This window comes from Camelus ferus, chromosome 34 (assembly GCF_009834535.1).
Source record: "Camelus ferus isolate YT-003-E chromosome 34, BCGSAC_Cfer_1.0, whole genome shotgun sequence".
In the NCBI taxonomy this organism is placed as follows: domain Eukaryota; kingdom Metazoa; phylum Chordata; class Mammalia; order Artiodactyla; family Camelidae; genus Camelus; species Camelus ferus.
Window position 1 is genome coordinate 13,601,156 of NC_045729.1, and position 16,543 is coordinate 13,617,698.

Here is a 16,543-nt window from a genome sequence, read left to right on the forward strand (position 1 = left end):
AAGTTCTGGAGCAAATCAGGTTGCAGGCCTGCCGGCACTCCCAGCCCTGGAGTTATATTGGAAACGTACAATGGGATTAAACATCATTCTCTGCAGATGTAGCTTCCTATGGACAAGCTTCACCTGTGCAAGCAAGACCACATCAGAGGGTCTTCTCTCCACAAACCAGTGCTAATGCCGCTCAGAATTGGGGTTGGGGGGGCTGCTAAGGATGCCTAATATTCATTCCTGGCCCCTTAGGGGTCTCGCTTCATCAGCACAATTTCCCCTCTCCTAACAACGCTCTGGTTGCTAAGGGATTATTTCCAGATCTTAGGGCTCACTCTTTGTCCTAGTCCAAACCACAGCAGGGTTTACTTTCCCCCCTGTGAGTCTGCCAGGAGCAAAAAGTAACAACATCCCAACCTCCTGTCAACTCAACAAGGAGAGATTTATTGCAATTAACTAAAAGGATACTTGTTATGACAGGAATACCATATGCTTCAGCAAAGATAGGATCCCAGCTCATGGCTGGCCTTTGCAAACAGCCAGGATCCTGCCAACACAGCGGGGTTTTTTTGTTTGTTTTTTTGGTTTTTTTTGGTTGCACAGTCATTAACAGGGCAACACCCAGATTCAGGGATGTTTCCAGAGTGGAGACTCCAAGGCTGGCACTCTGACAGTGAGATCACCTCCAGGGCAATAGTTCTCAACCGACTGCAGCAACCACTATCGGGCCTTTGTTTGGATTGCTGGCCCCACTACCCAATGTCCACCCTCCTTTTGGTCTTTACAAAGAGAATCCTAGGTATATTGGGAACAGCTAGTTCCTAGCTAAAAGTTCTACATTTCTCAGCCTGCCTGGCATGGGCAAGATCACTGACTCGCAAGGTGAAGTCCCCTGGAGATTTCTGGAAAAGTTTTGCCTTTGTAATATAAATGCTGCCCCTCCCCATCCCTTTCTGCTTCTAGCATTTGGGTTTTATGAAGACTAATTTGGCTGATTCTAGGATTCCTTTCAGTTATTTCCCAGGTTGTTATGTTCAAAGATTTGAAACTGTTGGGTGTCTGATTTCTAGACAGTAACAGAATTCCCGAATATGAGTAGATTACTTTTTAAAAATGGTTTTATGCTGTTTGATGCTGAATATTCTAAGTAAAAATGATTAAATCTCTGCTCTTTTTCAAAGTCACTAATTTATACACAGGCTAACATGAGATTAGGGATTTAATTACAGGGAAGATCAAGAAGTGTGAGGAATGGGCAATTTAATTCAATAAAAGGAAAGGACTGATTTTGCTGCAGTGAGGGAAAAAAATGTGGAATTCAAAAATTGCTGCATTTAACTGTATCCCCATTTATCTCTGCACAATGCCTTTATCTCAATGTCTCAATTCCATCTACTTTCTTTTCACACCAAGGCATTGAGTGAGAACTATATCAAGTTGACAAATTGTTTGACGTATCTGATCTGGAGTGGCTCCTACACCACTCTTCTCTCTCTTTTTCTCTCCCGGTAAATACTTTTGACTTTGACATTTACCACATTGGAAATGACAGGTGCCTGAGCACAAATGCATCGAAGAGATTAGAATCAGAATGTTTGCTAAGGATTATTTTTTTTAAGAGTAGAATCTAGTTTCATTGAATCCCTGACATGCAGAACCAAATGAATCTCCTTTACTGTGAAAGGAAACAATCCAAATGATTGAAAACCCCAGAAGCCGACAGAAGCACTTAAACCTTTAGTATAAACATATTTATTTTTCAAACTCAGATATTTTTCTGAAGTACACTTGTCATCTAAATACTCCTTTCTCTTCTTCCCTTTACAACATAACATTTCAATCTCTTTGTTTATAGAATGAAGGCCTGAAGGAAAAGCCTTGTTCACATTCCCACAAAAGAAGTAAATAAAATACTTGCCTCTAGGATCCATTTAACTGAACTTGACTTAAATCTGGGGAGAGGCATCCATCTTTTTAACAGACACATAAGAAGATGGATGATCTGTCATTATTAACGAATTCCTATTAATATAGCTAAGCAATTCACTAAATTATTCAATTGCATTTACTGAGCTCCCATAATGTGCAAAGTACTGTTCCAAAGTAGACATCCTTCTTTAGATGTAAAGTGGGTCACTGAAATTATAGCTTCAGCAGTGTAAGATTTTGATACACTCAAAATACCCTACTGATAGGAAATGTTTACTGCTGCTGCTTCCAAAAGTGCCCGGTTTATTTCTAGGGCACAGCTCAGGCATTGGAAATTAATTCACACTTAAGCACTAATAAAAGATGGAGTTAGGGAGTGACTGTACCTTTTTACCATTATATAAACAACCATGTGAAGTACATTCTGGCGATCTAAAACGCTAGCACGTGTGCAAGGTAATCTAGGAAATGATACCATTTAAAAAAAAAAAGTACCAACTTTAAAATAAATCAGGATACAGATCAATTGCAGTTTATAGGAAAAAAAAATACAGAAACACCAATCCATCTCCCCAGCACTGAAATTCCACTTCCTCAGACACACTGCCATCATTGGGAAGCATGGGGGTCAACTGAGTAAATTTAAAGCATATTAAATAATTAAATAATAAAGCCAAGTTTTTGTGTGTATGGTCCCAAAGACTTTTCAACATATTTTTCAACAGTACAGTTGTAGGAATGGAAATTGAAGAAATTGGAAGTATTTTCTTAGAGACAGCTTACAGATTTCTTATAGCTCCCAGAGTGAAAATATAAGACATCACCACCATAACAAAAGCTAGTTTGTCTATTGTCCATAAGACCCAATTTCACCAGACATCAGGCTTCCAAAATCTAAGTACTTCCTTCATATGCCTCTAATTGGGTCCCCCTCCCCCAAACTAAATAGGGAAGGCTTTTCAGATCAAGTGATACCTGCTGGCAAAGTACCTTCAGGATAAATATGCTTGTATCATTTCAATATTCACTAAGTCACACCTCCATTTATAAGCTTAAATTCAGCTCCTGGTCTCTCTATCCAGAACTTCCCACATTTACTTAAAAGGATCATTTAAAACACTGTGGGGAAAAAAAAAACTCCCCTCTGAAGGAGAGAGTCTTGTTGAAGGAAAGCAATGCTGTTTTCAGCTAAGGCCCCATCTTAGAAAGGCAAACTCAACTTCATCTCCCGACAAGAACCTCAGTAGTCCCCCGTTCAGAAACTTGCTATTCCCTACTTTTTTTCCCCCTAATGTTGTGGTTAAATAAAATTAAACGCAAATAATAAAAAGAAATTAAATAAAGTTAAAATAAATTAAGAAGAAAAAAAAAAAAAAAACACGGTCTGGAGGTTTTTAGAGAAGATAATATAAAGGTCAGATTCCATTAAGTTCACATTCCTTTCTGTACCGGTGTCTACAACGAGTGGCTAACACTGCCCTCTAAAGGGTTGATTGTGTTACAGCCCTTAGTTCGCCTGGGAGGAAATTGCACCAGGATGCACTGACAAAGCCGGCTCCCACGCACATTCTTTTACTTCTGGGACACAGTCTGTCCCTGACCTTCTGTGAGTGACTCTGAAGACCGTGGAGCCCCTAAAGAGGCTACAGACTTCGTGAAAGCTCATTAGGGGCTCAGAAACTAACACCTATTGCAGTGGTTTTCAAATCTTAGCAGACATCAAATCACCCTGAGGGCTGTTTAAACACAGGTTGCCAGTCCCCACCTCCAGAGTTTCTGACTCCTCAAGTCTAGAGTTGAGTCTAAGAATCTGCCTTTCTAACAAGTTTCCAGGTAATGTTAATGTTGCCAGCCCAGGGGCCACACTTGGTGATCCAGACTTGGTGCTTGGCACTTTATCTCACTTAATAACTCCCAACAGGGTGAGATTTTAGCATCCATCTTACAGATCAGGAAGCCAAGTCTCAGGGAGAATAAACCCAGGACTAACTTAAAAGCCATTGCTGCCTCTCTGCACTATGATGTAAGTAAATGAAGCAGTCGCTTCCTCTTCCTTGGCCTCAGTTTCTTCCCACAAGGGGACAGGACTTAAATGACCGTTTAGTTCATCTCCCCTCTCAGAGTACCTGGAGGTCTGGAGTACGAAGCCATCCAGGAAGGTCCACTCCATCCCCAGGCTGGATCTGTGAGTGGGCACCCTGAGAGGAGAGGGGACAGGTGTCACGGGGAGGGTGCCCCTGCTGCATCCTGAACCCTCCTACACAGTTCAGAGAGGGTCTGATTTGCTCTAGACTCTGGAGTTCTCTGTACTCAGAAACTCTGGCAGAGAGGGTTTAAAGCTAGTGTCTCCTCTCACAGGCATTTTGATGACTTCAGAGGGTGGCCATGTCTGTACCCTCTCCAGCCTGGGCTCAAACCACTGGGGCGGTGGCAGGGGCAGGGACGCCACAACAATTTTTTTTTCAGGTCACATATTCCACCAAGATCAGGCAAGTAAAAAGTCCCCAGCGCTCAGCCCCAGGCAGGATGTTGCAGTGATGGGAAAGGACATGGAAGGACATGCCCCCACCAACCTCCCCCCCCCCCTTCAAGAACAGTTTTTCCCGTCCTTTGCGTTCAGGTCCTAACCCAACTTGGTGTTTTTGTGATGGAGTTACAAATCTGGAGCATCCCAGAGGGGTTGGTTTCTGGCCTCGGTCTTTAGGGAGAAAAGATGTTCTCAGAAAAACAGCCCCGCGGGCTAGTCAGCTGAGATCTTGAGGTCGTGGCCACGGCTGCTCTTCGTGCAGAGCTGGACTCTGGACTCCAGCTGCTCACTGAGCTCGTCCAGGGCCCCGGTGCAGGACTCCAGGCTCTCGGCCAGTTTCTGAATCTTGGCCTTCAGCACGGCCTGGCTAACTTTGGTGGCCCCCTCAGCCCGCCTGGGGATGAGGAAGCCGCGGGAACCGAAGAAGACGATGAAGTAGACAGAGTTGTACAGCGCAATGGAGGCGTTCCTCCCGCACTGCAGCAGCTGGCGGTCCCCGCGGCCCTGCCCGCGGCAGAAGAAGTCGAGGCAGCTCAGGATCTCCCGCATCTGGTCCTGGCAGGTGGCCGTGATCTCCTGCACCCGTCGCAGCTCCCGGGAGTTGCAGAAGATCAGGGAGAGATCAGACGTGATGGTGATGGCCCCTCCGGCGGTGGCCACCCCCAGCCCCACGGCCGACGCCAGCAGCGAGACCCCCAGGGTGACCGGGCTGAGCGAGAGTCCCACGATGGCGGCCACAGCGCCCGCCGCGCTCAGGGAGCTGCCGGCCACGTTGGCCACCAGGGAGCGCCGGCGGAGACGCTCCAGGCGCCGGGCCACCTCGCGCAGGCGCAGCAGCTGCCCATGCAGCCGGCCGCGGCGGTCCAGCAGCAACCCCTGGAAGCGGCGCAGCGCGTCCGCGCCCTGCAGCTCCCGGGCCGCCGACCCCTCCATGGCCTGCGGGGACACGACACGCGGTTAGCCCGGAGTCAAAACACAACAGCTACTGCCACGCAAGGGGAAACGGGTCATTTTCCAGTGAGTCATGTGTCAAGTTCTCAAAGACCCGTTCTGTAATCTGGGACAAGTCCCCCAAGTTCCCAGGACCTTAAATGTGCATAGGGCAATAGGAGTAATGCTGTTGTCCGCTTTTCTCCCAGGGAACGCCAAGGATGGACTGGCTTTCTTATCTTTTAAATAAGGGCGGGGTGGTATTAGAAGTCTACTTCAATACCGAGGCCCCTGCTCTGTTAGAAAGGTAGTACTTTGCAAGTGGTCGGTTGTACCTGTTTATACAGACCTTCCCCTATGTGAAGATTTGGATCCTAAGAGCCTTGCAGTAACAGTTTTTGTTTTTTTGTTTTTGTTTTTGTTTTGTTTTTGTCTCTGATGAATGAAAAACATTCAGTCACCCAAAACTCAAAAGTCAAACTGTCATTAGTAAGAAACATCTTTCTACGTTAGATGCTCACCTGAAGCAGCTCTTCTGCCTGTTTCTCTTCCCTGCTCTTATCTTAGAATCAAGCCTATGATGTGGTTTTCCTCATTTCTTCTAACTAGAGCTCATAATGTGTTCAGAAATCTCACTCTCTGATGACTGCTAATTAAAATGAATTATATTCAGTTAATACCATCATGTCCCTTTATCAGGAAAGCATCTTTTAAAAATGAGTCATGGTTGAATAAAGTTTAAGAAGTGGCCAAAATTTCTGTTTAACAACTCACTGAGGGCTACCTGTACCAAGTTGAATTGAAGCCAGTTGAAGATGACTAACAGAGAGAACTGTACATCCTGATAAAAATACATCCTTCCTAGTTGCCAGAAATCCCCCCCTTCATAGTCACCTTACTTTTCATTGTCAGTAACTTCTTGAAAGTGGCAAAGAAGCCATAGAAATAGGACATTTCACTACTGAGAGATATCAGGGCAGACATCATTATTCTCATCTGGAAGATGAGGAAATTGAAACATACACATGTTCTAGAGGCAGCTACTTTTTCATAGAGCCTAGTCTAGAATCTTGGTCTCCTGACTCCTAGGTCTTAATTTTATTTGCATGCCTCCATAATTCCACCCACCACTGACAATTTTCCAGATAAAGACACCTTTCAGCAAAATGAGACAAAGTCACTCAAAATATATAATAGACCAAGGATATAACCCCTGTATTACAAATCCAATGGCTATTTCTCAGATAGTCTCCCTCTGGCCTCCCCACTTACCATTCACTTCTGGCTATCTCCAGGAAAGAAAAAATCTGAGGCTGTTTCTGTATGAGCAGACTTTATAGTAACAGAGAGCCAATGACCGCCCTGGGAAAGCCTGGTCTCATTCTGAGAATTTGCCGTTTCCTGTCCTGGCCCCTGCTGCCTTCATCCAGAAGGATATGACATGGTGGAAAATGACCCGCCAGCCTCGCAGCACATCCCGTATTTAGGAAATGAACATTGTGTGCTCGCTTTCCCCCAAACGCAGGAAAAGAACCACAGGCTCTTCCCCAACTTGAAACAAGTGTTGTCATTGTCCCAGGGGGCATACCCTGCCTTTCCTCTCCTGAGAATAGCTGATGACGTTATCTGGGAGGACATCAAATGCACCCAGGCCGACGAATTAGAGTTTCTGGAGAGGCCACCGTTACAAAATCATTTTTTAAAAAGAAAAAGGAGGGAGGGGACCCTCTTATGTCTGAGAGAGCCCACTCCTGATCTACCCCTGCATTTTAAAAAGCCCTGTGAATCTGCGAGTGGTTGAAACACGTGATTCATTCAGCTTGCAGCCTGAAGAATGCGAGGCCACACCCACAGGAAGTGCTGCGTGCAGCTTGTGGCATCTCCAGCTGCGGGGAAGATATTGGAGGTCTCAGAAAGGGCACGCATTTTGAGCCAAATGCGTCAGAAAAACCAGTGGGGTCAGGCTGCACAAGGAGCTAATTATAAACTTTCAGTGGCAGCGGGGATTCGGCTTCCTGGGTTTTCATCTGAAGCAGCGGCTGTAGCCCAGGCAATAGTTACATGAGCGCATTCTGTCCCACGTTAGTGAAGCATGGGCTGAAGGGCAATTTTCTGGATCATTCAGGGGAGGAAAATCAAAGGAAAAGCATCCGTGGGTGCTTTCTTGGGGCATTCAGATTGGTGGCAACAGTTCAGCCTGGAAGCCTCGTCCTACAGGGTCCCAGATACATCATCCTTCTTCCAAGACTCTCACCTTCGAATCAGGAAGGCTGGAGCGGTTTTTCACGTCGGTAATTATTGCCTCAACTCTCTGATGCAGCTGAAAAGCCTCAACAGCTGTATCAATTAAACCCTCCACCTCTATAACTAGGCTTTGTACTGAGCAACACAATGCCATTTTCTGCTACTCAAAATCATGGTCCTTTTGAACTTAATTTTGAATTTGTTCCTTTTCCAAATATCCTGGTTACATCTCCTCAGAATATAAACATAACCCTTAGTCAGATGCCTTCAGTATCTACCTGTAGGAAAGTGGTTTCCTTTGACCCCATAGACATAATCATTCCAAAGGGGATGTAAGGTCAGGTAAATTGGGGCAGCATGGGGAGTGAGACAATGTACCCTGATTCTTTGGTTCTTATATGCTCCTCCAACTTCCCTGGACATTTTCTTATGTGTTTTCGGTTTAGATGAACACGAGTAAACCTTTATGTCATGGATGGTGCATTTTGCTGCGATGCAGAGAGACTCATCTCCAGAGCATCAGTAATCATGCTACAGAACTAGGATGAAGAGGAGAAGGTGCAGGAGAATGCACAGCATGTGTACTGACCTCAGCCCACATCCTGGAATTTGTTTTTCTCTGTGTGGTAGACTCATTTTCTTCAGATTTGTGTTTTCATGAGGGAAAAAGAATCCAATCATTTGATAGTTTGGGCTTGTTGAAGTTTTACTGCCTGTAAAAACCTGGTACTTCACATCATTTATAAGATTGACATGACCATCAACAGATGAATAGATAAAGAGGATATGGTATATATATACAATGGAACACCACTCAGTCATAAAAAAAGAATGAAATAATGTCATTTGCAGCAACATGAATGGAACTAGAGATTATCATACTAAGTGAAGTAAGTCAGAGAAAGACAAATATTATACAATATAACATATGTGGAATCTAAAAAATAATACAAATGAACTTGTTTACCAAACAGAAACAGACTCACAGACATAGAAAACAAACTTATGATTACCAAAGGGGAAAGAGGGTGGGGGAGGAATAAATTAAAAGTTTGGGATTAGCAGATTCAAATTACTATATAAAAATAGATAAACAACAAGGCCCTACTGTATAGCACAGGAAACTATATTCAATATATTGTAATGACCTATAATAGAAAAGAATCGGAACAAACTATGTGTATGTAACTGAATCACTATGCTGTACACCTGAAACTAACACAATGTTGTAAATCAACTATACTTCAATTTGTAAAAAATAGAGTTAAAAGGAAAAAAAAGGAACAGACACTTGAATGTAACATTTTTGATTCAGTGTTTATTTACTTTTATACATTTAAGCACAGTAAGAAATTTGAGGTCTAATTGGAGGTATTTTGATCCAAAGTGTTTCATAGGCAGTTCTCCCCAAAATCTGTGGACTGCATCCTCAGACTTCTTTTCTGAATTGTTTTTTGGGGGACTTGTAGCACATCACCTCAGAGAGGCTATATTAAAAATGTTGGTTGACCCTCAGGCTATCCTTCAGATCTGTTAAACCCATGATGCAACTAAACCACAGTGCTAACTTGAATTCGTAGTCCTGGAACCATAGGGAAATACAGTGCAGGAAAGAGAAGAAGAAGAAAGCTTTTTAAGTATAGGAATCTCTAGACTTCAGCCCTGGAGAGCCTAGGTCAGGAGGAGTGGAGTGCGGTCTGGAAAAACATAGGTTGACTCTGACCTGCAGAAAGGGCTGTGAACCACTGCTGTAGAAGCTGGGAATTTTCTGACCACTGGTTACAGGGCAACAGAAACAGTCCAGCTAGGAGATAGCAGTTTGTACGTTAGGTGTCTATATAATGAGATTATGAACAACCCATTAGCTTAGTTAAAATGATCACATTTTAAAGGTAAAGTGATAATTATGCTTAGGGTCTCCCAGAGGTCTAGAGAAGACAGGGTCACCTCCATTTTTTGAGGGTCTCAGTGAATTTTTAAAAATGAAGAAATTCTAAAAGAAGATATAAATAATTGTGGTTTATTTCTTTTAATGAGAGTGTAATATGTCTTACATTGTCAATAACTCTTATTCACAAGATAACCACTGGATTTATAAAAGAGTGCACTACATCGACAATGTGACACAAGTTTAAAGTGATGTGATGATGACTTTTTCTTTTTAATCCTTAGCAGTTTTTCCTCGGCGACTGTACATAGACCACCTTTCGGAGACAACATAGAAAGTATAAAACTGAGACAATTTGTGAACGTGAGGTTTAGGCCAAAGGTCTTTCAGACTTTCCTTTGTACTAGGTCCCAATATATACAGTCATCCAAATAAACAAAAGTAAGTTAAAATAATAACATACCCACCTGGGACGCTTTACCATATTTTTTGGTAAATTTCATAAGCATAGCAGATAGTTAAGTTCTCAAAATTGCTTGTTGAATTAAAGAAAAGTGTTTTGTTCTCTTGGAGAAATGTCATTATTTTTATAATAATTTGTTGAGAATTTAGCATGGAATTACAAGCTGGTAGGTAACTGAGAGCCCTTATTCTGTGAGGACTTTCAGGCTATCCATGTTGCCTGATGTTCAGCTTTTACTGTCATAAACTCATGGAACTTGCACAGGAAAGGAAAGACCCAGCAAACACTGAATTCCAGCCATTTTCATTTCTCCAAATTGGCCTCTGATCTTCAGTTAATGTACACCCACATCCTTAACCACTAGTGTTTAAACACTGGTCTGTGTTCTTTTTTCCACTTAACGGTCCTGCAGATACACACTTCTCTATGTTGACATAGTCCTCACCTCTGTCTTTTTTAATAGCTATGTAATAATCCCATTGTTTGCTTAGTCATTTCCCTATTAGACACTTGGATTGCTTCCAGTTTTTTTTTCTTCCCCTATTTTAACTGGAGTTGCCAAGAACATCTGTGTAAATTTTCCCCCTTTGGATTATTTCTTTGGGGAGCATTCACAAACAGGAAAACACCAAGTGAAGGAGAATGAACATGGTCATAGTTTTTGCTACATGTTATACTGCTTTCCAGAAGAACCAGTTTATGCCATCAGCTTTGTAAGGATCCCTGCTGCAGGCTATGAGGCAACTCAAAGTTTCCTTATATCCAGGGTTAATTTATTGGGTTTCTGTCAGCTCCACGATCATGGATCGAATAACTACTGTATGCCAGCCATCATGATGGATTCTGAGGATAAAAAAGCTGAGTAAGACACCATATCTGCCCTCCAGGATGGAGGCAGTCCACTGGAGAGAAACGCACAGAACAAATCATTTCAACTCTGTGTGGGAAGTACTGGAAGTGTGTGCACCAAGGGAGCCCAGGAAAAGTGCATGCCTACGAAGCCCTGGGGGTGACTTTCTGGAAGCACTGACATTGAGCTGAGCCTTGAGAGCCGAACAGAAGTGATTATCCAGACAAAAGTTAGGAGGGAGAGGAGGGCAGGCTAAGGGAACAGAGTGGACAAAGACATGGTGCGGTGTTCCAGGTGCCATCCAGGTGTGACGCTGAAGGGGTACATAGGAGGTAAATCGGGATGGCTCTCAGATGCCGTGCGGGGGAGGATGAACCATCAGAGGCTTTTAATCTGTGGTCTTGCAAGGTTAGATCTGACATCACTGACAGCTGTGTGAAGGGTGAGTTTCAGAGGCACCCAGCTAAAAGCCAGGAGATGCGTTAGAAGGCTTTGAAGTAGGTGAACGAGATTATCATGGGTTTGGACAGCACTGGTAGAAGAATGGAGTGGATGAAGTAAAATATATATTTTGGAAGCAAAACTGACAAATCATTCTCAAAGCTTCAGCTCAGACATGGTACCCATCACATCCTCTTACACTCTAGGGGTCAGTCAAGTCATGTGCAACATCACTGAGCTAGAGAAGTGTACTCCTTTAGGGGGAGGCAAGAGGGAGAAATGCAAACCATCGGACCATCTACCACAGTGTTTTCCTTGTAAAGGAGATATCTCAGGATGAACTGTGACACCACCAATGATCTCATATAGTCTTTTCCTCCATCAGTTATTTCTTTGAACTTGCAGTCTCCATATGGATAGAGAAAATCTCACTCTGGCTAGTATAAACAAACGACTGCTGAGAATCTAAGGGAACATGCTTGAGAGTAGGGCAGGACCAAGGAGCTCTGGAAAACCAGAGCTGGAAGTTCAGCAGCTGTTTTGTGGCTGGAATGGTCTGTCTGGGTGCCATTGACCAACCGCTGTTCTTCTCACTGCATCAGCTTAAGAACCAAAGTCCTAGGAGTGATCACTGGATTGTCTGAGCTTAAGTCAGATGCTCATCCCCTGGCTTTACTGGGTAGATAAAAGAAGGGTCAATCACCTTCAGCTTTCAAATAGAAGATGGTAACTGAACTTCACCCTCCTGCCAACACTACATATGGTCAGACAGAAGAAATTTCACACTAGGAAATGAGGATAGGGTTGGTGTATTAGGGAGGGGGAAACTGACGCTTGGGGGAATAAAAAAAGAAAGGAAGAAAGAAATCCACAAAATTTTAAATCTAATTTGACCCACCTGGGGTTTATTATACTGCATGGTGTGAGTTAAGCTATTTTATTTTTTTTAATGGAGGTACTGGGGATCGAACCCAGGACCTCATTCATGCTAAGCATGTGCTCTACCACAGAGCTATACCCAACCCCTCTGAAGCTAATTCTTGTCCAGACTGATCACTTTATAAAACAGTAACATGCTTTTCTATAGATTTGTTATTGCTGTCTTTGTCTTACACTGATTTGTTACTGTTGTTTACAGCTACTTCTGGAAACTCTGTTTTACTTATCAATTACCTGTTTTTAATTCAATATAATATAATCTTGAAAATCGCTGTTTCATCATAGGATTCTTATGTTTAAAGGAAGAATCTGTCTTAATTGCCTTTTTCCAGAAAAAAAAAACTGTAATCTTGTTTTCTTATTCTTCTGGACAGATCTGACACCGGGAGCTCTCAAATTGCCCCCGTCTCCCTAACGTGATCAACTAAAGCCAGTTTAAGTTTGTTGCACTTCCTCCTCCACAGGTGTGCACACCTGCACAGCACACCTGGGATCGTGTGGGTGAAACATACATTACCTCATTTATAGAGAAGCGTTTGCCCCATGGGCCCTATTACAGCATAACTTCTTTACCACATGCCTTTTCCTCTGGTGCCAGAAGGACTGCAGCTGAGTCCACATCCCTCCGGTAGCCATAAAGATTCTCTTATCTCCCAGGACACCGCGAAACTATTGCCTTTGTGTCTTCCTTTCCCAGGCTCAGTCATTATCTCTCAAGTTCTCAGACATATACAGCAATCATTGCCTCCTGATTATAACACCTGCTGGTTCTGTAGGTACAGAGGCATAATAAATCTTAAGAGTTCCTTCAGCTCTCAGATACTTGAATAGTTTCATTTTCAGCATGTCTCTTGTAGATCAGAGAATGTTAGATATTGTTTTTTAACTTTGCTTAATTCCTATTTTTCATAAAAGAATTTAGTCATTTCACATTAAACATTATAGTGAAGCAAGGGTGGATCGTATCTTCCAACACCCTGAAAATGGATTGTTCTTGTTCTAGTTACTTGCTTTATTAAAAAAAAAAAAAAAAGTTCCTTCAGTGGCCTTTCAAATCATTTGCTTTTGAATTAGATGAGAAAATAACTTTTTGTAATCCACTTTTTCCCCTACGAATTTATTACTATAAAAATTATTTCTGCTTTTACTTTCTATGCTAAAAAAAGTTTAAACCACCTTTGAAAAAGAGGGGAAGCATATCTTATAAGATAGACCTCTCTGTATACAGTGAAAATATGGGGCTTGAATCCTGAGTCTGCGGTTCCTGTGTAACTTTAGGGAAATCACTTAACTTCTCTGAACCTCAATTGCCATTACAGAGTTTTCTTGATTAAATTATAAATGAATGTGGAATCCTTTTGAGACCTAGAAATTTGGGTACAAATGTAAGTTACTGGTACCAAACCAGTGACTATTTGTAATTTCTGATGTCCTGTAGGCTTTTAAATAGTTCATTTGTACTTTATTATGCTGATAGTATATTATTCAGTTTACCAGCTGATTTTGTTTTTCATCATTGTGTTACTATTGCCTGTCTGTGGCTCTCTCCGAAATACCTTTTTTTTTCCCCAGCTATGGGGCAGTTCAAAAGTGATTTTTAGCTGATCAATTTTTTAACATTCTTGCCCCTTTTGTAACTGTAGTAGATAACTTGGGAACATACGCCTCACTCTTGATGTAAAAGTAGTTTTTTATCTCCATCCAGAGGATTCCAGGATCTGTGTCCGTATCGTGTTACATGACCCTGCTTTACTGACTGTAGCCTATTGGGCCAGAGGTGGATATCTGAATGAAACTTGGCCAGTCTTTCTCCTAGGATTTTGAAATTTGGACCTAGACAGAGTTAAGTTAGTCTTTTCAGTGGCTGGAACTGAAATATGGAACTCAAGATCTGTGTAGAAGCTACATTTTTCCCGTTATATGCCCAAAGAGCAGAGAAAGTTTGCTGAGAAAAATAAAGAGACAAGGACCTGAGAAGCAAACAGAAAGTCTTCATTTTTATTTCTTGCCATCTTTCTGTTCCTTGAGCCATCCCACATCCTTATTTTTTTTTAACTCCCCTTTTATTCTTTGAAGGATCTTGCTTTCTGATCTTTGCAACAGAGAACACTAACCAACACGACAGCATATAAGATTTACTCTTTTACTTTAACATGAAAAAAATAGATTTTTGGAGGTGTTTATGCAATGCCCTTAAGTGAATTAACTGTTTAATAACCATTTAAAGGCTTCTCCTACCATCTTCATCTTAGGCATAACAGTGCTTTCTTTTCATGGAAAATATAGCTTATCTTTATTTTTCTAACCACAGAAGTAATATTTCTTGTCATAGATTCGTATAATATAAAAACGTAGGAGTTAGAAAGTTTTCCCTCTCCAGCTGTTTTCATCCCTTAGAAGTAATATTAAAGTTCATAGGTTGGAGGGGGAGGGTATAGCTCAGAGGTAGAGTGTGTGCTTGGCATGCACGAGGTCCCAGGTTCGATCCCCAGTACCTCCATTAAAAACATGAATAAACCTAATTACCCCTACCCTGAAAAAAAACAAAAACAAAAAAATGAATTTTAAAAAAATGTGCAAAATCAGTGACAGCTCAAAAACAAAAGTTTATAGTTTGCTATGTGTTCTTCCATAATGTTTACAATATAAATATGTGGTTGTGATTTTCTTTTACAAAAATAGCATATTGTATATATGGCTATACTGCTTTTTTCGCACTTAAAAAATATAACACAAATGTTGTGCTAATCATTCAATATCCCCGTAGATTATTTTTGGCCCTTTTCCTCTGCCTGCTCTGTACCCCAGCAGGTTGACTCCTATGTACCTCCTCACTCAGGCGCCCTTACCAGATGCTTCTGAATGGGTCCAGCCAGTGGGAGATACCCACAGGAGATCAGAGCAGGAGGAATGAAGTCACAGTATTCCTTACCTGCTTTCCCTCACTTCAGCTCTGTCTTTTGCAGTACAGTCAGCCCTCCACATCTGCAGGTTCCACATCCCCATGGATACAGAGGGCCAACTATATGGGGTCAAGCATCCACAGATTTTGATATCCATAGGGGGTCCTGAAACCAGTCTCCCATGGATACCAAGGGATGACTACAGCTGAATCTCTCATTGGCTATAGTTTCACTGGTTGGCCCTGCCTCTATGGTTCCAAATCTCTCTGGAGTCCCATCGTTTATGTTCTCTCCCTTGTACCTTGTACCTTAAGCCCTAGGACTGGTAATAGCTTTCCACTACTGCTAGTCTGTGGGTACGCCCAGATGGCGTAATTTGTTTAACACTGCCCAACCTCTGTAAGTAAACCCTTCCTTAAAATCTCTTCATTTGAACCATCTGGGGTCAGTTCCATTTCCTGCCAGGACCCTCTCTTCTACAGACACTTTTCCAAGGTGATACACGTAGCTGTTGCTCATCGTATGGACAAGTCATGATTTGTTTAACTATTCCTTTATTGATGGACATTTATCATATTTTCAATTGAATTGTTTAGTACAAACAATGGTGCAGTGAACATCCTCGCGTGTGAGTATGTGTATGTGTGTTTACTTTTGGTGAGTATTTCTGTAGGAGAGATTCCTAAAATTGGAATTGCTGGAACAAAAGACACACTTATTTTGAATCTGATAAATATTTTCTCTCCCTCCCAGGTAGAGGGTCAGCAACTTCTTCTCCCTGGAACATAACTTACATTTATATGAGCAACAAACAAGCTATAGCTATGATGAATGAAAAAGTAAGGCTCTGGTGGAACATGCATGTTTAGACCTTTAATCCAAAAGAAATCACGGATATTTTTTAAAGCTAAAAATAAAGTAAGTCTTTGTAAAGGAGTTTCTGAATCCAACAGCTATTCAGACAGTGTAATCCTTCAATCAGCTTTATTTCAAGGAAAGAGAACAATTTCTGACTGTTTGAATTAATCTGACCAGAAAAGGTTCCAGTAGTCCCTAAGTGTATTAGATTAAGCACATGATTAAGAATAAAACACAAAGTACATTCTGCTGGTAAGTTTCAGAGTACATTCACATAATTTGCAACTTCTATTTGGGGCTCAGATACCAAGATGTTTGCTGTCATACTCAAGGTTTAAGTTTACAAGATTTAATATCTCAAAAGCATAGATGTAAGAAGCAAAGACAGAGATGTTCACTGAGCATTGTATGTAATAAGTTAAAAAAATCTAAATTTTCACCAGTCAGAAAATGGTTAAACTCTGTTATGTCCATACTATGAAATTTTATGCTGCCATTTTAAAATGCACTTCCTTGATTATAAGTAAATTTGAGCATTTTTCATATATTCACGGTGATTTTTGTTTTGTCATTTCCCCCTCAT

The 16,543-nt window shown here is 41.8% G+C and overlaps 1 protein-coding gene across 1 annotated transcript in view; it reads right to left on the bottom strand.

Annotated features, from left to right (window-relative positions):
* Positions 1–1,724: 1,724 nt before the first annotated feature.
* The window catches only part of APOLD1 (apolipoprotein L domain containing 1), a 39,306-nt gene continuing 24,487 nt past the window's right edge, over positions 1,725–16,543 (bottom strand). The window contains exon 2 of the mRNA XM_032472975.1: positions 1,725–5,380. Within this exon, the coding sequence (XP_032328866.1) occupies positions 4,658–5,380 (723 nt within the window). The 3' untranslated portion in view covers positions 1,725–4,657. The remainder of the gene's footprint in view (positions 5,381–16,543) is intronic.